Source organism: Eutrigla gurnardus (genome assembly GCF_963514095.1).
Source record: "Eutrigla gurnardus genome assembly, chromosome: 19".
NCBI classification, from domain to species: Eukaryota; Metazoa; Chordata; class Actinopteri; order Perciformes; family Triglidae; genus Eutrigla; species Eutrigla gurnardus.
In genome coordinates this window covers 20,846,529-20,869,898 of record NC_139930.1, presented here as the reverse complement: position 1 = coordinate 20,869,898, position 23,370 = coordinate 20,846,529, and the positions used below count along the sequence as shown (strand labels likewise).

Sequence of the window (23,370 nt, the reverse complement as noted above, 5' to 3'; positions counted from 1 at the left end):
CTGGTGTTAACAGGAGCAACAGCATCAGTGACATTTCCTCGCCTCAGCGCTCGAACCTGCTGGATTGTGACGTTTAATCCTTGCAGCACAGTCAAAATTGATTTAAAAGAAGCAGCCCTAGTTTCTTATCAAGATAAAGCTTTTAGTGTAATGATGGGTAACCCGGTCCTGTCCAACAAACCTGCTGAGCTCTTCCATTAGAGGAGAATTGTGTTGACATGCGGGAGTTTCCTTGCGGTCTCTACAAGACTTTCCATTGAATGGAAATATGTCAGTCTGTCTTGATTTTATCTTAATATTTCGTTTTTTAAATGTGTCCTTGTTTATTTTATCTTATTATATCATCTAATAACAGGTGATCTTATCCTAAAAGCTCAAATGCACTAAATCCTATTGGAATTGCACAAAGAACTTCTCAAACCAATAAAAATAATTAACTTTTGATGAGGAGTCTAATTCAGGAAAATAAATGCAAACACACAGAGGGGTGGGATTTAAAACATTTTTTTTTTGCAGCAGCAGCAGCAATTTATAGAATACTTGTTTTAAATAGTTTAGTTGTGTGTTGTTTTATTATGATTTATCAAATATTCTAAGTGTTTTAATGTATAATTAAACGTTTTAAGTAGTTTTTATACAATATATGCCATGCTTTATGCTGTTTAAATTTTAAAAAGTGACACAAACATTCATAAAAGATTATTAATTTATCAATTAACATACATACAGCACACCTTCACAAACTGTAACGCGAGACTCACCTGCCGGCTGAGCTGTTTGCTGGGAAGTTGGGAGCGGGTTCAGATCCAGAATTCAATGTAGAGAAGAAGATACTGGTCAGAGAACAACTTCCCAACACTCCCAGTATGAATGTGAGGAAGACGTACCGGGATAAGAAAATCAGGAATTTGTGGTGACTGTTCACACAAACTTTCAGCCAATCGTTGACGTCCATTAGACTTTGGCCCCGCCCTCTGAGCTGTTAATCACATGACGCTACCAAAATGCATTGCACGGCTTTTCACATAGACAATGAATGGGAAGCGGGGAAACACTCCTCATTTGCATAAAGTTGAGGTCGAGTCTACTTTATACACACACTGGGTGGTGCATTTAATTAATCAATAATTAGATTTCTTTTAAAACATGCCATTTATTATATTATAATTATATATATTATAAAATGCTGGCTGCCATGTTTATATTGACCTTTGAACTCATCACTCTATTGGTCTTTGAAAAAGCCAAAAATGTTAACCTTGGTGGCTTTTTAAATATCAAAATGCCAAATACCATAGAAGCATATCACACTTAGATATTACATTTACATTTAGGTCATTTAGCAGACGCTTTTGTCCAAAGTGACTTACAATAAGTAAGATAATAAGTAAGAATAAGATATGCTGGAATACACATTTAGCAGATAACAGCCAACAGTTTCATTTTTTAGTTTGACTACCTTATAAAATTCCCCTTTACATGGTATAAAACTAAAAGTTCACACAATCTGTCAGTAGCAGTTTGATACAGAAAGAAGTTTATTATTTATTATTTACATTTTTTAAAAACACTGTAATAAACAGGGTGGATGGTGTTAGGCAGAACGTCCTGCCTCCACAGACTCCACAGGAACACTATCCAAATCTAAAAGAGGCAGAACATCACGTGGGACCAGATACTCGGCCATGTTGGGGAGTCCGGACACCACACAGCAGCTCAAAACACTGCGGCTGATCCCTATGTCAGAGACCTCGGACCACTCACCAGTGGTCACGTTGTAGCACTCCACGTTGGTGGAGGTGGTGATGCCGTTGAAGCCCCCGGCAACGAAGATCCGGTCATCGATGACTCCGATGCCGAAGTTGCTGCGAGGGGTCAACATGTGGGACACTTGGTTCCAGGTGTTGCTCTGAGGGTCGTAGACCTCCGCGCTGCTGAGACGGCTGGCGCCATCAAAGCCGCCGACCTTTGGGAGGAAGAGGAAATGAAAAGGTCAAACGGAGATTGAACCAGTTTCTCTGAATCTCTATGTGAGGGTCAGCAGTGTTTCCTGGACTTACAGCATAGAGGCGGTCTGCATACGTAATGATGCCAATCCCACTGCGGGCGCAGGTCATGAGGCCGATGGTCGTCCACTGGTCGGTCTCTGGGTTGTAACACTCAGCCGTCTGCACGCAGTCGTTCCCATTGAAACCACCGCAAACATAAACCTGGGAACAACAGGAAAGGACTTTAATAGGATTTAACAATGAAATGATTTAAGAATTAACACTTTTCTTGGCTTCTACTGGTAATAAATCATCTGAAATATCACTACACAACTGTGAGATAATGTGAGAATTATGAGACCCACCTTGTTGTGGAGCGTCGTGGAGCTGGCGTCACTTCTAACCTCCTGCATGGATGAAATGAGACTCCACTGGTTTGTCTCGGGGTTATAGCGCTCTGCAGTGGAGAGTCGTCGATGCCCGTCGTACCCTCCCATGGCATAGATGCACCCGTTGAGTGTAGTGACGCTCACATAGCAGCGGCGGAAAAACATGGGCGACACCTCATGCCAGGTTTTTGAGCTGAGGTCGAACCTGCACACGCTGTTGAAACACTCCAACATGTCGCAGCCCCCAACGCAGTAGACGCTCCCGTTGAGGAAGGCGGTGCCATGGTAGGCACGAGGACGCTCCAGATGCTGGGTCAAGCTGATCCAGTCGTTGGTGTGGACGTTGTAGGCCTCGATGCCGGCAGTCGTATTGCCGCCACTCCAGCCTCCGATGGCCAGCAGGACGGCGTTTGGAAGGCGAGGACGGGCGAGATGGTGGTACACATCAGGCTGGTTTTGCATAACTTCTATGGCTTCCCTGACCATGCGCTGGCAGTCTGCGTTGTTATTCACCAGCGTATTAGACATCACACTGATCCTCATGTACTCTGTACCCATGGAGGCCAGCCGCACCTACAGAGAAAACAGGACAAAATGTTTGAATAGAAGTTCATGGACGGCAGTACTTTAGGCCGGTCCTTGACTCTAGAGGTGTCCCTACAGACTACTGTTCAGTCAGGATGAAACCACGGAGAAGAAATCATGTGACAGGAAGTCATCCTACCTTAGATAAGAGCACAGCGATGTGGTCTCTCCTTTCCTCCAGTGAGTGGGCGATCCAGCGGAGGACGGCCTCATACACAGTCCTCTCGTCTCTCACTCTGAGGTTGTCTCTGTTCAGGATGGCGCTGAGTTGCTGCACAGAGAGCTGCAGGAACTCTTCAGAGGAAACGAGCGCCTCAAAGTGGTCGACGATGAAGCTGTAGGCCTGGCGGTGCAGTTCGGGGCAGAAGCAGACGGCGGTGAACTGGAAGATGCCGATGCAGTTCTCTGGGCAGAGCTGGCTCTCCAGGAAGTCGCAGCACTTTTTCACAACTCCCATCACATTAAACTGATCGGCTGCTAGAAGCAGCTCCCGAACGTTGTCCTCCGTCACTGAAACGGAGCCGGTGTATGCAAAGTCGATGAGGAGCTGCATCATGTCAGGAGTCAGGCCGGGGATGTTGTAGATCTTCTTGTCTGGGGAAGACCAGCGTTGGAAGAGAGCTCTGTGGGTCAGGATGAAAACACAAAGAAGAGGATGAGAAACTGACGTCAGCTGTTCCTTCTTTGCTTCACACTAATAACTAGGATAAGAATATAGTGGGGCGCTTTTCAAAACAGCAGCAGAGTGAAATATGACTGATATCAAGGCTCCTCCCAGTTTACTTTAAACCACATCACTGACAAACCCAACACGCTGAATGACACACATGAAACCTGTTGAATAAATGACATCTGGAATGGAAATAGTGAATTATATGCATTTTGTAACAGATGTGTAACTTTTCTGAATGAACTCCATTCTAAAATCTGCTTTAAAGTACAGTAGTATGGAACTGAGAGACCAGCAGCTCAAATTCTACTTCACATTTTAAAAAACAACAAAACAATAACACGTTTGGCAAAGATCATAAATCCAACTTGAGCTGAGTCTACAACCGATGTACAAACTTCACATGTTGGAAGTTGATATGAGATGAATGGAAACAAGAAACCTCATTTGAGATGATATCCAGTCAAGTCATTATATTTATAAAAACTATAGACAGACAGGGAAACTACACCACTGGTTGAATTCTGAATGATCCTTTCAAATATGTTACAAATATTCTCGTAGCCGTCTATCAGGTGTTTAATGTCCTCTTGTTTTGTTTTAAATCACAAATGCTCTATGAGCTTGTTACGTGTTGTGGCTGTTCTCTCAGACTTCACATCACTAATCAATCAATTTGCTGATACTTTCTGCTCATTTGAAGGATATAAATTCACAAGTTTCCTCCCTAATATCAGATAATGTACTCACTGGAAGTAGAGGCTGCATCGACAGAGGAAGATCTTGTGGATTTTAAATTCCACGTCTTCAACAGTGATGACTGCGTCGCAAAACGTTCCCTCCAGACGTAAATCATTGAACCCTGAGGCAGGAAACAGGAAAGAAGAGTGGCGTTGATTGGCCATCTTGATTTGCTGATGATAGAGTTGTTGTCTCTGGTTGTTGGTTTATGTGGAGATCAAGAGAGAGACTGGACACCTTCACAGATTACACTTCTAGAATAGATGCTCATCACATCACTGTGTTTTGTGATTGATGCAGAATGTTATTGTTCAAATGTAGTTTGTATGTGTTTAACTGCAGCTTCTATCAGTCAGACAGGAGTTGAAGGTTCACTAAAGTGGCAGAACTCACACTGTATCATTTGTTTCAACTCTTGGGCCACTTTATTAACCATGACAACGGATGTTGCATTTATTTTTGGAGTTTTTCTCTACTTTTCAGAGGCCACTTTAGTGAACCTTCACCTCCTGTCTGACTGATAGAAGCTGCATCAAACTGCTACTGACAGATTGTGTGAACTTTTAGTTTTATACCATGTAAAGGGCGAGTGCACAGGGACCGTCTGCAAATTACAAGACAACAGCAAGACGCTGCAAACAAAAATCATTAACTCCACTATTATACAATATTGTTTTCCTCTTGTGCACCACTTGCTGTAGTGCTGTTGTTTTTTGTTGTTGATCAAAATATTCTCCAGGGGCATTCAAATAAATAAATCGTTGATATTGGACTTATTTTATTTCAAGTGTACATTTTATCTGTCCCTCAACACAGGCTATGACTACTACTACTATCTGCTACTACAACCAACTACCACTGGTAGTACTAATCATTACAATCATAATACTTCAAATAATAGCAGCAACAATAATAACATTTGCACATAAAACAATGTTTAGTGGTCCAATGAAAAAAATAACAGACAATTTGGCCCTCGACTTGGCAACCTGGACATAATTTGGCCCTCAGTGAAAACTAATTGGGGAACCCTGTCGTAGGCCTTGATGAAGTCCAAACATCGAATCTCTGCAGAGTGGTGAGAGCGGTTGAGAGACAGAGTTAAATGGCGGAAGATGAGAGTGACGTTGTGGCTAGCTTGATAGCATCGCCTTTTTCAAGGCGGCCTTTCACAGAAAAACTTCAAATAATAGAAAACGGAAGACCAACTCCAGAACTGGAATTAAAAGAAAAGGTTAAAGTGGAAAGGCATTTCAAGACCGAAAATTATCAGCGATATCCGTGGATGACGGGCTGTAAGAAAACAAACAGGCTGTACTGCTGGAGTTGCTTACTTTTTACAACTGACAAGTCATCCACCTGGGTCAGCGGCAGATTTGTCAGCCTTACAAATCTGACAAAGTCAGCCCACCGACATCAAGATTCTGCGGCACACCTGCAAACGACGGTCAGTTTGAAAACTTTTGGGGACACAAGAGTTGATCTTCAGCTAGATGAGCAGCGCCGTAATCATACTACGGCCCACAACAACAAGGTCAGGCAGAACAGAGAGATCCTGAAACGTCTCATCAATGTCGTCACATTTCTTGGAAAACAAGAGCTGGCATTTCGAGGACATGATGAGAGTAAAGATTCCGAAAACAAGGGCAACTACTTGGAGTTTCTGGAGTTTTTGGCGGAGTATGACAGTCCTCTGCGCTGTCATCTGGATTCGGCCACTGTTTTCATCGGCACCTCCAGCAAAATTCAGAATGACCTGATTCAATCGGTGGCAGATGTAATGACCGAAGCAATGAGGGAGGAGGTGAGGAACACGCCTTTTGTCTCCGTTATGGTAGACGAGACAACTGACGTCAGTAACACTGCTCAGATGTCATATGTCCTGCGTTACACCACTGACGGTGGTGTCAAGGAGCGCTTTTTCCAGTTTGGTGATGTCAGTGGTGATAAGCGCGCAGAAGCCATAGCTCGTCAAGTTTTGGACTTTCTGGAGGACTGTGCTTGCACCAATAAGGTAATTGCCCAGTGTTACGATGGAGCTGCAGTCATGGCCTCTGGACTGAATGGGGTCCAAGCTAAAGTCAAAGAAAAAATACCACAATTCTCTTCTATTCTCTTCGTTCACTGTTATGTGCACTCTCTGAACCTCGTCATGTCTCAAAGTGCTGCCAAAATCAAAGAGTGCAAAGTTTTTTTCTCCCACCTAAGTGGCCTCGCAGCCTTTTTCACAAGGTCAGCCAAACGCACGAAACTCCTGGATGAAATATGCCAGCGAAGACTGCCTAGAGTGACTCCAACACGGTGGAACTTTTCATCACGTTTGGTTTGCACTGTGTATGAGCAGAGAGAAGAACTCTTGGAGCTCTTTGAATTCATTGTTGACAACCACAATGATTTTGATGATGATGCTGATACACAGCGCTGATGGATACACTGCACTGCTGGCGGGCTTCGAGTTCTGCTTTCTCCTCGCCACATTCAACTCCGTGTTCGCCTACTCCGACCTGCTCTTTGGGATCTTGCAGAATAAGGAGTATGACATGCAGTTCTGTTTGTCCAGCATCGAGGACTTTTGCAGCACCACAGAGAGAGAAAAGGCCACATTTGACTCCATCTATGAGGACACTGTGCGTGAAGTCGGGGTTCCCAGCGGGCGCAGGGCACGGAGAGTTGGAGATGTGCGCGCAGCGTACCAGCACCTGCACAGTGAAATCCTGGACAACATTCTCGCTCAGCTGAGGAACAGATTCAAGGATCATGAAAAACTCATGTTCCTGGCCCTTCTGGACCCCAAGAAGTTTGCCTCATACAGAGAAAACTTCCCCAACTCTGAGTTTCAGAGCCTCGCGGGAAACTACGGGCTGCATTTTGACCTCCCCAGGCTCAAGACTGAACTGACGGTCTTCGAGGCAAGGAGCCCACCAGACCTGCTGCACTTTCTGACTCTTAAAGAGCTGACTGAGAGCATGCCGCAGCTGTATCGCCTCACCTGCCTGGTGCTGACCATCCCCGTGTCCACCTCCTCCGTGGAGCGGTCTTTCTCGGCTCTGAAGCGCATCAAGACGCACGCCAGGAACAGTACTGGACAGGATCGCCTGGGAGCTTTGGCACTGATGTCCATAGAGAAAGGACTTCTTTTGGAGCTCAAATCAAAGGACAAACTTTATGACGCCGCCATCGCCCACTTCACAAAGAAAGACCGACGAATGGACTTCGTGTTCATGTAAGGCCAGCTCCACGACGCTCCACAACAAGGTGGGTCTCATAATTCTCACATTATTTCACAGTTGTGTAGTGATATTTCAGATGATTTATTACCAGTAGAAGCCAAGAAAAGTGTTAATTCTTAAATCATTTCATTGTTAAATCCTATTAAAGTCCTTTCCTGTTTTTTCCAGGTTTACGTTTGCGGTGGTTTCAATGGGAACGAGTTCCTGCAGACGGCTGAGTGTTACAACCCAGAGACCGACCAGTGGACGACCATCGGCCTCATGACCTGCGCCCGCAGTGGGATTGGCATCATTACTTATGCAGACCGCCTCTATGCTGTAAGTCCAGGAAACACTGCTGACCCTCACATAACACATAACCTGAAGGGTGAAGAGATTTGATCAGCAGTTGTTTTTTGTAGATTCAGAGAAACTGGTTCAATCTCCGTTTGACCTTTTCATTTCCTCTTCCTCCCAAAGGTCGGCGGCTTTGATGGCGCCAGCCGTCTCCGCAGCGCGGAGGTCTACGACCCTCGGAGAAACACCTGGAACCAAGTGTCCCACATGTTGACCCCTCGCAGCAACTTCGGCATCAAAGTCATCGATGACCGGATCTTCGTTGCCGGGGGCTTCAACGGCATATATATATATATATATACATATACATATTCAGAGTGGCCTTTTATTGTGGACAGTCTAAGGCACACCTGTGCACTAATCATGATGTCAGATCAGCATCTTGATGTGGCACACCTGTGAGGTGGGATGGATTATCTCAGCAAAGCAGAAGTGCTCACTATCACACATTTAGACTGATTTGTGAACAATGTTTGAGAGAAATGGTAATATTGTGTATCTGGAATTAATTTTAGATCTTTAAGTCCATCTCATGAAAAATGGGAGCAAAAACAAAAGTGTTGCGTTTATATTTTTGTTGAGTGTATATTGAAAAAAGAAAAATGACTCATTTTTCGTTTCAAAATTGAAAATAGAATGAACGGAAGGTACACGGACCCTATTTCATCCCCGAATCCCATTCATGAACACAATATCTAATATCAGTTAACGAGTCGTTTTCCGTTTCTCCTTTTCCGATTTTAAAACAAATAACGGGATACGAGTCGTTTCCGTTTTTCGTTCTTTTATTTTGAAGCGAAAAACGGAAAACGACTCGTTATCCGTTTTCCGGTTGTCGACTTCAAAAAGAAAGTCGGATGGCCGCAACGCACGGTTTAAAATGATATTGGTTTTCGTACAGATTGCAGCAAATCTTCGTTCTAGTTGTACTGGACCGTAGTGCTGCGTTTGATACAGTAGACCTCGGCATACCAGGCATTCTGGAAACATGGGTGGGGCTGCCTGGCACAGTCCTGAACTGGTTTAAATCATACTTTAAACTCTGGTTACTTCCTGGTGTCTGAGATCTGCGACACATCGTCCTGTCGTCTCTCCTACATGTGAACAGTTTGGTAAGTGACAGTTTCTGATATTTCAAACATACAAGAATGAGACAATGTTCAGTCTTTACTGCAGTAAATGTACTGAAGCTGTAAAATACAGCTTCCACCTGAATGCATCAGTAAGAATAATCTAAGCATATCATGTATTATAGTACAACACTGTGTACTTTTACTGTGGATACTTTAAAGCTGTAGTCTATGATTTGAAAGTTTGAAAAAAGCACCCCTTGGTGTGTGTAGTGATTTTGGAGTCTCTGTACTATATAACAGTGGAGTTATTGATCAATATAGGAGATAGTCATGATTAATACCATTAAAAAAATCACCACAATTATAAAAAGGCACATATTTTCAAAACAGCTGTTGTATGACAACGAGGAGACCCTTGGTGTGTGTAGTGATTTTGGAGTCTCTGTACTGTATAACAGTGGAGTTATTGATTGTCTTGTAATTTGCAGACGGTCCCTGAGCACTCGCCCGGCTGTCGGCTGCACATAGAGATCAATGTTCTCCGTTCAGCTCGGAGGACGCTTATTTATGTAAAAAATCTGGGTTTTGGTCCTTGTAGCTCATAGTCTATGATATTACGGTGGGACAGAGGCATCATTTGTGTTTGAAAAACGTTTCACTTCTGATTTATTCATCCAGGAAGTTCAAATCTGTGAATATCTTTCCAACTTTACCCAACTTGATATCTCGCCTATCATGCTTCATTCATTATCTCGTTTTCACGGGAAAACGGATGATATGATCTCGTTATCACGGGAAAACGGAGGAAATAAAATGTATGCATGACCGTGCAGTTGCTGAATCTGTCTTTATTTTAGATCACCAACGGTCAGTTTGAAAGATTATCGAGAGCTTGCGGGCGGCGCCGTCTCTGGAAACTCGCTGCTCCACGACGGCATTACACGGCTTCTTACATAGACAATGAATGGGAACATTCCCTCCGCTATGAACTCAGGCAGGCCGTTTAGTTTCCCGTGTGTCCGGGACTTCCACAACATGTACAAAGTAGGGATGCTCCGATCAGCATTTTTGGGGGCCGTGTTGACTACAAACACGTGCGCACGCCGGAGTGGAACCGTATGGCGTTATTTGTGCCACATTTATGAAGGAGCAATGTGAGATTTTGAGCGCAGAAAAATATATTTTGCGAGCACAGAAATGATATTTTAAAGAGAAATGATAGGCGAGCAAAACATAATGTCATTTGAGCAGGCAAAAATATATTACTCTCACAGGGCTGCCAACTCTCACGCATTGGCCGTGAGACACACGTATTTGATTGATGTCACACTCTCTCACGCCACAACCCTGGTTTCTCACACTGAAGTTTCCATCCAGCAACAAAACAAATCTATTGTGTTATCTGTTTTCTCGGAGCATCAGCGTCTTCTCTACATGATAAGTGTTTGTCACCGCGCCTCAGCCGAAAGAGAAGAAAAAACACGTCGTCAGAAATGAACTGATTCACAACTGAAAGTGAAACTTAAATAGCGGCGAGTGGATCTACACATGCGCAGACTTAAGACATGGTGAAAGTCCTTGTGGGGATTTGAAAAAGTGGGTGGTATGTTGTGACTCCTCCATAAATGATTGAACATACACTTACATATTTTATGCACATTTGTCTGTGAATCACAAGGGATAAGAACTACTAGAATTTTTCTTCAAAACATTTCTCATATTTTCTTATTGATTTATTGCATTTTTAGTCATCAACCACATGATTACACACCATTTGATGGAAAGAATGCTCATTTTAAGACACAGAATTAAGAAAAAATAAAACAGAAAACACGAAACTTGGGAAAAAATAAACACAGACTCTGGAAAAAATGAAAACAGATTTCATAGTTCATAGGGGGTGGAGCTCGGATCTCGCCCTGTTCAGCCTACTCTTTGGTTGGAACCTACTGTCTATGGTCAGAATTTAATTCAATCTTATTTATAGTGTCATATCACAACAGAAGTCATCTTAGGACACTTAACACATTGAGCAGGACTAGAATACGCTCATGATGTTCAGAGTCAATATTTCAAAGTCCCAACATCACCCAGGGGCAAGCGTTACAGCGACAGTGGCGAGAAAAAACTGCCTTAATAGGCTTTTAGGCAGAAATCTGGTGCAGCCCTTGGGTTCCAACTGCATTTGGTGTTGGAAGTAGTATAGTAGTAGTAGCATTAGCAGTAGTGGTAGTATTAAAAGAAGCAATAGAGCAGAGACCAGAACAAGTACAGACGTACAACAGAGCACACAGCTCTCAAGGACTTGATTTTGGTATTTGATTACTTTATTTTTTATACAGAATCCCAAAGTAAACATGCACAAAATGAGCCATGTTGTGTCTTGTATCTTACTGTTGGGTCAATAGGTTCTATTTGTACTCTGAGTTAGGCTAATACATTGAGAACCACTGATAAACGGTATTAAAAAATGTTTTTGCTGTATGGTAATGATGCTGGATGGGCCAAACAAAATATGGCCGTGTATGCGGTAAAATCTTGGTTGGCCCACCAAATCTCACTCCAAGGTTTGTTGAAAAGTTGGCAGCCCTGCTCTCACTCAGGGCCGCCCCTGCCTACATGCAGAACACGCACAGTAGGGCCCCGCGATCCAATAGTGGCCCCGTTTTGCACAAAGGACGCGGATATGCACAGCCGTCGGGCGCGCTACTAGATCAGCTGTCAGCGCGAGGCAGGAGAAGAGAGAGAAGAAGAGACACCGCACGCGCCGTCACTGCAATGATTGACAGCAATCGATCTGACCAATCACTGGTCAGATGCACATACGCTGCAGGCACTTGTCAAGCAGCTGCAGGTGAAGACGTGATGGCTTCGAAAAGAACCTACTAGTCAGGCGCGAGCAAGAGGGGGAAAAGCAAAACAAGAGGAAACTCGTGCTTCTCTCGGAGGTGGGTGTTTGTTGAAGTTAGTGCTGGGCGGGCCGTATTAACGGCGCCGTTAAGTTAACGCTGTTAATGGTGTTAACGGCCCAGCACTAGTAAACATGTAAAACTTTGTGGCATAAGCAAGCACTAAACCTCAGTGCCTGAAAGACTCAAACTGATTAATCCAGGTGTGCCTGACCATTGTTGTGAGGTCAGACACACATGGATTAATCAATTGGTCTAATAATGTAAGACAGGAAATAAACGAGCTGGCGCTCTCAATCTGTCCCTTCTGTGCGCGCTCAACTTTGTCTGTACGCTCGCACAACTTGGCACAGCGTTACAAATGTGCCACAATAGCAACCAATCAGAGACTTGGAGAAGCTCAATTCTGATTGGCTGTTTCGTCTCCAATCACAACGCTTCCATAACACACCGAATGAGTGGGATTTTACATCTCCAGGGAGAACATTTTGAATAATTTCATTTTAATGCATCAATTTGGTGAATTCTGAGAACCAAAATATGACATATCAATTACTGACCAATTTCTTACAAACTGCTGGTGCTGATACAAATGTTGACATACTTAATGGGGTTGAGGAGTTTAAGCATCCAAGAAAACAACAAAAATGACTAAAACACAGTGCTGAGCCTTTATACTGTTTATCATGACTATTATTAATAATAATATAAGTGGGTGACTATTCCTCAGCCTTCCTTGGTGTTTTGGTTTTGACTGAAGCCTCGTTCACATACGTCGCCACTCGCCCATCTCTGAGCGACAGCTGTCAATGAATGTGAATGTGTTCTAGCGGAAGTGGTCAGGACAGGCGATGCGATGTGGGCGGGGACGGAGATAAAATAATGTAACTCTCTGCGATGCGAGTGAAGCGAGTACCAATCAGAATGTAGAATAGAGATGATTGACAGTTGACGTCAACAGAGAGTTCCAGAGAGTTGCTGCTTGAACTAGCCGCCGACACTTGCTCAGTGTTGTGTTGTTTTATTGGCTACCCGCCAATGTGGCAGCGAGATTGACAGTTTCACCCGCCAATCACAAAAGCTACCCGCATTTGGCGTGTGGGCGGGTGCCAGTTTCATGCCCTGGCCACGAATGATGAAACATTATCGGTGTAAATGCATTTCTCTCTCACCCCGACTGCAGTACGTCCCCAATCCCAAACTGCTCAGCGATCACTCGCCACAATCCCCCCCCTCCGCCGCAGCCTCAGCCAAAATTGCCAATAGTAGCCATGCGGACCGCATGGCTACTATTGGATGAATTTTGGCTCAATTGAAAAATCTTTCAAATCGTAGACTACAGCTTTAAGCTGATTACAAAGCAGAAGCTTTCATAATTACTAACAAAGTATTTTTACTGTGAAATACACTAAATAAAAACTACAGAATTACATTTCGCCTAATAAACTGTAAAGAAAAAAAAAAGATTTAAAAAAATAACTGCAACCATAATTTCAACGCATGTGATTCAAATTCAGTTTTTAATGCAATAACAGAAGTTGAGGAATTCTAATTCAACTATAAATTATTCAAACTCGTTTCTATGTTGCATACTTCGGCCCAAACAAAGTCCACCAGCAACGTGACATAATAAACTGAGTAGCTAATCATCAGCGTTGATGAATGACCAATGAAGATAATAGTTGCATGGTAGTCCTCGAGAAGGTCCTCGGCTCTCGTCCCCATGGTACTCGTAGTCCACCTCTCTTCATGTTGAATGGGTGACATGGATCTGTTAGTTCAAAGACAAAGTAAAAAATGTCTTCTTGTCAACACCGGTGAAAGGACAGTAACTACCCACATTCATTGTGAATGCGTTCACTAGGAGTATATGTATATTTAATGTGCGTCTCACCTGGATGAGTCTGGACAGGTGGGACCTCATCCTCCAGCCAACAGCTCATCCCTTCTCATTGAACCATGTCTACAGCTCTGGGCCCTCATTTATAAAACTGTGCGTAGGATCCTTACTAAAAGTGTACGTACGTTTTGGTGCACGCAAAAAGCCAAAGTTTGCGTGCGCCAAAAAAAAATCTGATTTATAAAACTGTGCGCACGCAAGCTGTATGCAATGTTCCCTTTATAAATCACAGGATCACCTACAAGTGTGCGTACCTGAATCCCGCCCTGTACACGCCCACATTTTACTATGTTAATGAGCCGGCATGCAATCGTTTCCGTGTGGTGAATCACGGCGACAGGTCAGAAAAATAGCGAAGAAACGTAACTTTTCAGAAACGGAGAAAGAGACACTTGTTGGGGAGGTGGAGGCCCGGACAATAATTTAATTTAGTGGTCACAGCAGCGGGATCACGAATAAAAAGACGCAGTGCGAGTGGCAACACATTGCTGCTGCAGTCAACGGCGGGGTCATCGATAAATTTGCGCTCTCCACGAGCGTGCCACTCATTATAGCGCATTTCCTCTGCGCTCTGGTGGTTTAAAAAGGAGGATAAAGTGTAACACGATGGCTTAATGGCTGTATGTATGTGTGTTGATGATATATGCACATACATAAGGAGAATATTTAGTTATTCCCGCTGTGTTCTACAGTGATCTAATGGAAGGTATTTATTGTACATGCATTTGGGCCGTCTCCTCCTCCTGCGGTGACAGCGCTGATTCAATATTTCAAAATGATTTTGATTTAAGATACAAGTCAGATTTTAAAAGAAGGTGTTAATATGAAAAAAACTATCACTCATTAAAAACGTCAAAAACATTGCTGGAGTTCCTCATGATAACGCAGATCTAACGTATGATATGGAGTGTAATTAAATGTGTGCAAGTCATCAAAAATATATAGTTCTTCTCACGTTTACTGCTGATTCCCTTCCAGTCTCCAGAATGTGCGTACCGGTACGCATGCCTCAGAGTTTGCTTATGGGTACGCACACTTTCCCGTCAAGTTTGGTTTTTATAGCTCACAACATTTGCGTGGAAAGTGGCGTACGCACGTTTCCAGCCCCGTTTTGTGCGTACACAAGCTTTATAAATGAGGGCCCTGGAGTGTGACTGACCAATCGCTGCATGAATGTTGCCTCCAGATGTTCAGCGTTGCATCTCAGAAACTTCTCATTTATCTGTTAAACACAAGAAACAGAAAACACGGACAAATAAATCCTTTACGTCCGACATTTGCAATTAAATAAAAAGTTCCCTATGTCTAAAAAGCCAGTCTGATTTGAGGAAAACACAAAGTCATTTCAATACGTCTAAAGGGCATTGCCTCAAGTGTTTTGTTTTTTTGCGCTATTGTAAGTGTTTATTAGCAATGCTAGTTGAAGTCAACGTGGTCAGTTAGCATGTATCTGAATAAAATGTCCCTGAAAACACCGATCTAACCATTAAACAACATTGTGTACTACTGTATGTCTATGTAGTATTTCATTCTTTCTATGTAGTATTTTTTTTTGTCTAAAGTTAACGTTGGTTTTGTTTTCTAAAGCTAACATTGGTTTTGTGGCATAATATCGACCAACTGAATGTACAAACAGTTTGCTGAATGCCAGGAAAAAAATGTAAAATTCATGTCCATGTATACAAATGACTAGATTACAATTCCATGACTGTTTCACTAATTGCTGTGAGACTTTGTTGGAAGTTCATGTCGAACAAAAGGCCAAAGCAATAAACGTAACAATGTAACTTCCTGACCGGAGTTCGAGCTAATCTGATAACAAAAGAAACAAACAAAAACACATGGACATGGTCTAACTCCCTACGACAGGACGACAACGGTGTTTAACGACAACAGGGATTAATCCCTACGGCTTCATGTTCGACATTAACGTCTGAGCTATTTACAATGTGAATAAAATGTTAGCATTGAAGCTAAAGTTATCTATGAAGAAAAGCTCAAAGATTAACACAAGGACTAAATGCGTATTTGAGTCAGTTGAAATATTTTAACTGGAGCGGTAACTTTGTGTGTTGCTGTGTCCTGAAAGCCTTTGAGATTCTCCTGCTGTCGTCTGGACGCTGTACAACTCAAACGGGACCAAAACATTATTGGTCTCACCGTTAACTACCGTTCATAGTTTTCAAGAAATTAGGTCCCATTGGAGACACAGGAAGGGGCGGGACTTTATCTTTTCTAATGTGAGTATTGTTGTCGTAGTGACAGTGTACGTCTCTGCCAGCAGGTGGAGACTCTGCTATGAATCAGTGTGAGGACCGAGAGGACGGAGTCCTTCCCTCTAAAACCACCCGGGATGGGGGACATGACAGCCAGACCAAAGCTCAGAGGTGAGACTAGGATCTCGAAGTGTCCAGGACTCAGATCACTCCACCATCATGGTTCTCACTCAAAAACATATACAGTATATACATGATATTAACTAGATCGCTTTATTGAGTTTAAAACTGAACCTTGTTATTATCTGACTGTCCTGAGGTGAAGAATCAGGTCTTGGTCCAGACCTTTGTAGTCCATGTAGGGGATGATCTGAATCTAGTGTCGACTGTTGAATACATTTGTTTTCAATTTGGTGAACAATCACTGAGACCAGAAGCTTTAATTGCCTTCAATACGGTTAGTTGTCTGAGAAGAAGAAGCAGTAAAGTTTGATGAGTCAAATAAATATTCAGGTTAAATATTAACCTGACACACACCTGGACCTGACGCTGTAACCTGCTGACACTTCAGCTGATCAGCTTCAAATATTGATATGATAGGAATGAATGTTTAACTGGGAAATTCAGATCTTTTCTCTGTTGGTCTGTTGGACCACAAAAACACAGTGTCGATCAACAATAACTCACAACAGCATGATGGAATCTTCCACCTGAGTGCTTTGTAATTTACACACATGAAACATTTGCTGAATGAATAATGTGATGGTCTGAACTGCCAAACATCTCCCACAATGCAACTTGCCCCTCACACTACTTAGTTTGACAGCAGGATCGTTTTATGTTTATTTGCACCACTCATGACATTGCAGATAGGAAGGGGGGGTTTCCTCCATATCGTGACCTATGTATCATGATCATATTGTATTGGGATAATATCGAAGTAAAAGTATTTCTTAAATTCTATTTATTGCATCAGGATGCAGCAGCAGAGACCAGACTCCCCTGGACCTGGACCTGGACCCAGCTGTGTGTCCATAAAGACTGACCACTCTATGAATCCCCCTATTGTCTTTAAAGGTGACCAAGCTGCTGATGGAAGGTAAGAACTGAACCTGAACTCTCATTAGAGGATGAATCAGGTCTAGACCAGCACCTTAATCATAACTCGGAGTCTACCAGCCCTGAATCCTGCAACCCGTTCTGTCTTCTGAGCCACGATGAGTGACAGACAGTCTCTTGTTTCCCTGAAGCTCGAACAGAAAGGACCAATTAAATCCTTTTTAACTGGGATTAAACTACAGTATATGAAATAAACAATCCAACCTTAAAGAGACAATGAGGAGAAAACCTCTTGAAAGAAAAGACTCATAGACGGGAAAAGTAAAGAGTTAATGACATAGAAGAGTAGCGGCCAGGCTAAGCTAAGCTAAGAACTGAAAGACTCCAAACTAACACCAAACTCAAGCACCATCTTCCTCTCACTCAAGGGAGGTTGTAGAGTATTAAGTAAGACACTTTATATCCACCAGACTCTTATTTTAGGTTTGAACTAGGGCCGGGACTCCATTAAAAAAAATAATCTAATTAATTAGAGGCTTTGTAATTAATTAATCGAAATTCAACAATTAAACAATTTTTGCCATTAAGTGCAGCCAGTGGCGGTCCTAGGTTTCATGACGCCCTGGATGAACCTCACCTCCAGCGCCCCCCCACCACACACACACACACACACACACAAATGGACCCCCCCCCTGCCCCCCCCGTTCAGACCAGATGCGTATTTCTCCGCAACGGTCGACAAGGCTTCTGCTCAGCTGTTGTTCATTCAGAGCTATTTTTTTTATCATAACCTCATAAAATAAATACTCCATGTTTCTGTAACCACAGATGGCCGCGCCTATTCGGTTGGTGTGAACTACACTATCGCTTAACAAGGGCGCCGAAAGGAAGTGGGCTCTGCTACGCGCCTATTCGCTGCGCTTCGGCCGCCGGTGTGAACCAGTATAATCGGTCCGCCTGAAACTCATCCAGTGAGAAACGTTCCGCGGTGCAAAAATAAGTGCGATTAAAATGCGTCAATTTTTTTAACGTGTTAATGTTTGTGTAATTAATTAATCTTATTAACGCATTAAAGTCCCGGCCCTAGTTTTAACGTAACTGATAATACCCGAGGAGGTGTCTATTATCAGGAGGTAATGGACTACGTGAAGGACAGAACCATCAGACGCCCAGTGGAGATTTTGCAACCAAAATGTTGTTTCACGAGTCATAACTCCGTTTCCACATCATTGTACGTAGCAGGATGTTGTTGTACGTAGCAGGATGTTGTTATAATGTGTATCAACAATGAGGTGATAAATTAGGTACGGAGCTGTGAAGAACTCAACTGAGCCTGTAAATCGACACACTGAGGGCACTCGATTGCAGACTTGTCTAATATTGTACAACAACGTTTTCAATCAATCAATCCTAAAGTCCACGATGGAGTTGCTGAGCTGGTCACTGAATGCGATCAACAGAGAGTTCTCAACACGGCGTGCGGGTTCTGGTGAACTTACATGCCCGGATGGAACCTTCATGCCCGGCTACGTCATGGATGGTTGGGAAAAGTGGAAAGTCATCTGCCTTGCCGCACTGGATGTGGAGGACGTCGAGGACGTGTACGTGTTCGTGTTCATGACAACTGAAACGATCACCTTGGGATGTGGAATCTTCATGCTATATCGGAGAATGAGAAAGATCGCTACTGAGCAGACCAGTGCGAGGGCGGACAACGCCCGTTAATAGGACGGACCTTAGATACGACTTGGCAACTGGAGATATTTCTAGTCAGCTCATAGAACCCTTAGGCTCAGCTACAAACCACAAAGCTAACATTATGCTAGCAAAACGCTGAGTCCAGCACTAAGACGGGTGTTCACGGGTCCACAACGTGGTCTAATGTGACCCAGATCCATTTATAGTATTGATTCTGACACTAGTATCAACTCTTAGAGCAAGACTCATCAATATAAAGATAAACAGAGCAAACTGATTCATGTTCATATTGTATTTAATGTATCAGGATGCAGCAGCAGAGACCAGACTCCCCTGGACCTGGACCTGGACCCAGCTGTGTGTCCATGAAGAGTGACCGGTCTATGCCTCGCAGTATTGGATTTAAAGCTGACCAAGCTGATGATGGAAGGTAAGAACTGATCCTGAACCCTCCTTAGAGGATAAATCAGGTCTAGACCAGCCAGAGAAAAGTTATGAGTCAGTGAGAAGCTAAATTGGCTAACGTGACAGCTACTGCAAGCTAAAATAAGCTAAGCTTTGCTAAGCTGGGTTTACATCGGAGCTGCTAGAAAACCTGGCATCAGACTCCAAAGGGCTCTGACCAAACTGGGTACTTGATGCATTTGGAATGAGACCGCTTTGGTCCAAACAGGTAAAGAAATCCAGAGGAATCAGGAACAGGCAACAGATCAAAGTCCAGGAACAGGTACAAAGGGAGAAATGGATACATGTCAGGTACTGGATCAGGCCAGGATTCAGGTTTTCATGGGAAGCAACTTTGATCTTTTCTGACTTTAATCCCTCAAGAGGCCGTTCAAGGCAAGCAAGCAGCAACCAGAGAGACATTCTACACCACCAGCTACACCATCTGGTCCAAGACCTGAATGAGTTTTACTGCAGGTTTGAGAAGCCAGCATTCACATAACCAATGTATCTGGTATTTAGTATTGTTGTTGGTGGATTCAGGTCCAGATTTTGACATTGAAGTGCAAAGTATTTAAATATAAAATGGAATGGAAACTCCAGTTCTGTAAAGTGAAGCCAAGGCTGAAGTGCCTTAAACTGTCATTCTCTCTTGTTGTATAGAAGTCTATGAGAAAATGGTCTCTCTGCTGGCCACCAGGGGGCGACTCCTCTCTGGTTGTATAGAAGTCTATGAGAAAATGGTCCTACTTCTCTCTGCTGGCCACCAGGGGGTGACTCCTCTCTGGTTGTATAGAAGTCTATGAGAAAATGGTCCTACTTCTCTCTTGATGTATTATCTCAGTAAACATTGTAAACATGAGTTTATGGTCTCAATCTCTAGTTTCAAGTCTTCTTCAATCCAGCATGATGTTCATTTAGTACATTATGGTCCATTTAGAGTCCACCAGACCAGAAAGCAGGGGATGCTTTAGGGGGCGGGGCTTACCTGCTGATTGACAGGTTGCTACCACACTACCAATGCTGGTTAGCTACTAAGATGACTTTAACACTTAGCTGTAAAGTTGACCTTGAACTATGAAGCTAACTTTGTTAGCAGCTTCACACCAGAATCCAGATGGATCCAGATCCAGTAAGGTTGCCGCTCTGGGTGCCGCTCTGCCGCTTGTGTTCATCAGATCCACCCTTTGTGCAGAATCTGAGGCTTCAAAACTGTAGTCCACAAACCAACAGGCGATGTCGCCATGACGACGTCCACTTCTGCTCTACAGTCTGTGGTTTAGTGACTCTTTAAACTTGGTTTTCTCCACAGAGTTCAGCAGATCTCAGAGGTTCCGTTGACCCAGCAGCATCAAACAGACCTGGACTCCATATTTATGGTGAGTACATGTACAAGCTCACCTTACACTATTAACCACATCAACTACAGATTCAATGCTGAACAGGTTCTAGTGGTCTCCATGCTGCTCAGACCCACACATGAAACCCATGTTGGGTTCTTTAGAGTTCATGTTCAGTTTATCCTTCTGTTCCAGCTGCTGGAGGAGAACATCGGCACTTTTGTGAAGAACGAGCTGAAGAAGATCCAGAAGGTCCTGAGTCCAGATTACCCAGAATGCTTGGAGAATGAGGACGAGGAGTTGTTGGATGGTGAGGATGAAGAGCAGAGGAGGAACAGAGAGGCGTTTCAGAAGATCACAGTGCACTTCCTGAGGAGAATGAAGCAGGAGGAGCTGGCTGACTGTCTGCAGATCAGTAAGAGGATTTTAACAGATTTAACATGGTGGAAAGAAGAGAAGGATTCAACATGAAGAACTTCATATTTCTCCTAATAGGCTGCACACAACTTCAATGTTTAGGTTCTCTGGTTGTCTACAGACCCGAATACAGCCAATGTCATCATAAATATATGTACGCATGATGTCAATGTTAATGTTGATTTGCTTCAACCATCCAGACGAGTTAGAAGCTTTAAACAGTGAATTTAAACTGTTAGTAGCATCTTGATGTCTGCTTGTTACGTGTTCGGTTGTCAGAATCGATATTCCAACAGACTCAAGTTCTACTGAGTTCAGACAGGATCACGACCGTTTCAGAGGAACAGGTGTTTCACTTCACCCAGTGACCTTGTTAACTGGTGACTTTCAGCTAGGAACTAAATAGTTGGTAGATGAAAACAAAAATGTATTTAAAACAGGCTTCTATGAGGACACCTCCATGTTTTCAATGGTGGCGTCTCAGCGTGGAGGATTACAGTATACCAGGATATTTAAATATCCAAACGGTACTATTTTCAACACCGTCATCAATACCGTCTCTTTCTATGATGCTGTATTGTGATGTGTTGTAGTGACCAGCAGACGCCACCAGAGGTCAGTGTTTCTGTTTTGTTGCCTTAAAAATCTAATTCTGGTGAATTTTCCTTTCAAAACCAAAACGGCGAATTGAGGCGATACAAGAGGCTCTTTATTTCTAGACTGACTCACTGAGCTTTACAGCTGCAGTTCAAAGGGTTATATATCCTTCCAGTTCTGTTTGTCTTGTAAATGTCTTTTATTTTACTTCTGTTGGCTTCATCAGGTGCACCTGATTGATTTTGTCTCCATTAGTTTGATTTGATCATGAAAGAAGCTCATGAAGACACTACTACTGAGGACTATAGGAATACATGGCTCTAACACATGGCTTGTTCATAGACTGTAAAAGGGTCTGTAGGATCCACTAACTGGGTTCCTTTGTTGTTTATCCAGGAACCGCTGGTCCAGTGAACCAACGTAAACTCAAGTCTAGCCTCAAGAAGAAGTTCCAGTGTTTGTTTGAGGGCATCACTAGAGCAGGAAACCCAACCCTCCTGAATCAGGTCTACACGGAGCTCCACGTCACAGAGGGAGGGACTGCAGAGGTCAATGACCAACATGAGGTCAGACAGATTGAAACGGCATCCAGGAAACCAGACAGACCAGAAACAACCATCAGACAAGAAGACATCTTTAAAGGCTCACCTGGAAGGGATGAACCAATCAGAACAGTGATGACAAAGGGAGTGGCTGGCATCGGGAAAACAGTGTTAACACAGAAGTTCACTCTGGACTGGGCTGAAGACAAAGCCAACCAGGACATACTGTTCATGTTTCCATTCACTTTCAGAGAGCTGAACCTGCTGAAAGGGAAGAAGTTCAGCTTGGTGAAACTCATTCATCACTTCTTCCCTGAAACCAAAGAAGCAGGAATCTGCAGGTTTGAAGAGTTCCAGGTTGTGTTCATCTTTGACGGTCTGGACGAGTGTCGACTTCCTCTGGACTTCCACAACAGCAAGATCCTGACTGATGTTACAAAGTCCACCTCAGTCCAAGTGCTGCTGACAAACCTCATCAGGGGGAAACTGCTTCCCTCTGCTCGTCTCTGGATAACCACAAGACCTGCAGCAGCCAATCAGATCCCTCCTGGGTGTGTTGACAGGGTGACAGAGGTCAGAGGGTTCACTGACCCACAGAAGGAGGACTACTTCAGGAAGAGGTTCAGAGATGAGGAGCAGGCTAACAGGATCATCGCCCACATCAAGACCTCACGAAGCCTCCACATCATGTGCCATATCCCAGTCTTCTGCTGGATCACTGCTACAGTTCTGGAGGACGTGTTGAAGACCAGGGAGGAAGGGGAGCTGCCCAAGACCCTGACCGACATGTACATCCACTTCCTGGTGGTTCAGTCCAAACTGAAGAACGTCAAGTATGATGGAGGAGCTGAGACGGATCCACACTGGAGTCCACAGAGCAGGAAGATGATTAAGTCTCTAGGAAAACTGGCTTTTGAGCAGCTGCAGAAAGGAAACCTGATCTTCTATGAACCGGACCTGAAAGAGTGTGGCATCGATATCAAAGCAGCCTCAGTGTACTCAGGAGTGTTCACACAGGTCTTCAGAGAGGAGAGAGGACTGTACCAGGACCAGGTGTTCTGCTTCGTCCATCTGAGTGTTCAGGAGTTTCTGGCTGCTCTTCATGTCCATCTGACCTTCGTCAACTCTGGTGTCAATCTGATGGCAGAAAAACAAACAACCTCATCGTTGTTTAAAGTCTCCAGACACAAACCTAAACCAAAACATCTGCACCAGAGAGCTGTGGACAAGGCCTTA

The 23,370-nt window shown here is 43.6% G+C and overlaps 3 protein-coding genes across 3 annotated transcripts in view; 2 read left to right on the top strand and 1 right to left on the bottom strand.

The window, feature by feature from the left end:
• The window catches only part of LOC311030186 (uncharacterized protein), a 426,559-nt gene that overhangs the window by 61,271 nt on the left and 341,918 nt on the right, over positions 1 to 23,370 (top strand). The window contains exons 5-6 of the mRNA XM_084035816.1: positions 17,014 to 17,136; positions 19,102 to 19,224. Of these exons, the coding sequence (XP_083891942.1) occupies positions 17,014 to 17,136; positions 19,102 to 19,224 (246 nt within the window). The remainder of the gene's footprint in view (positions 1 to 17,013; positions 17,137 to 19,101; positions 19,225 to 23,370) is intronic.
• Positions 1 to 23,370, top strand: part of LOC311030189 (protein NLRC3-like) — a 171,535-nt gene that overhangs the window by 102,320 nt on the left and 45,845 nt on the right. The gene's annotated exons all lie outside the window — the stretch shown is intronic.
• LOC311030276 (kelch-like protein 10) lies at positions 1,595 to 4,537 on the bottom strand (the record flags this gene model as incomplete). Its single annotated transcript, XM_084035926.1, has 5 exons — positions 1,595 to 1,966; positions 2,061 to 2,210; positions 2,354 to 2,950; positions 3,102 to 3,585; positions 4,383 to 4,537. 5 exons carry the CDS (start codon positions 4,535 to 4,537, stop codon positions 1,595 to 1,597), a joined length of 1,758 nt encoding a protein of 585 aa, XP_083892052.1.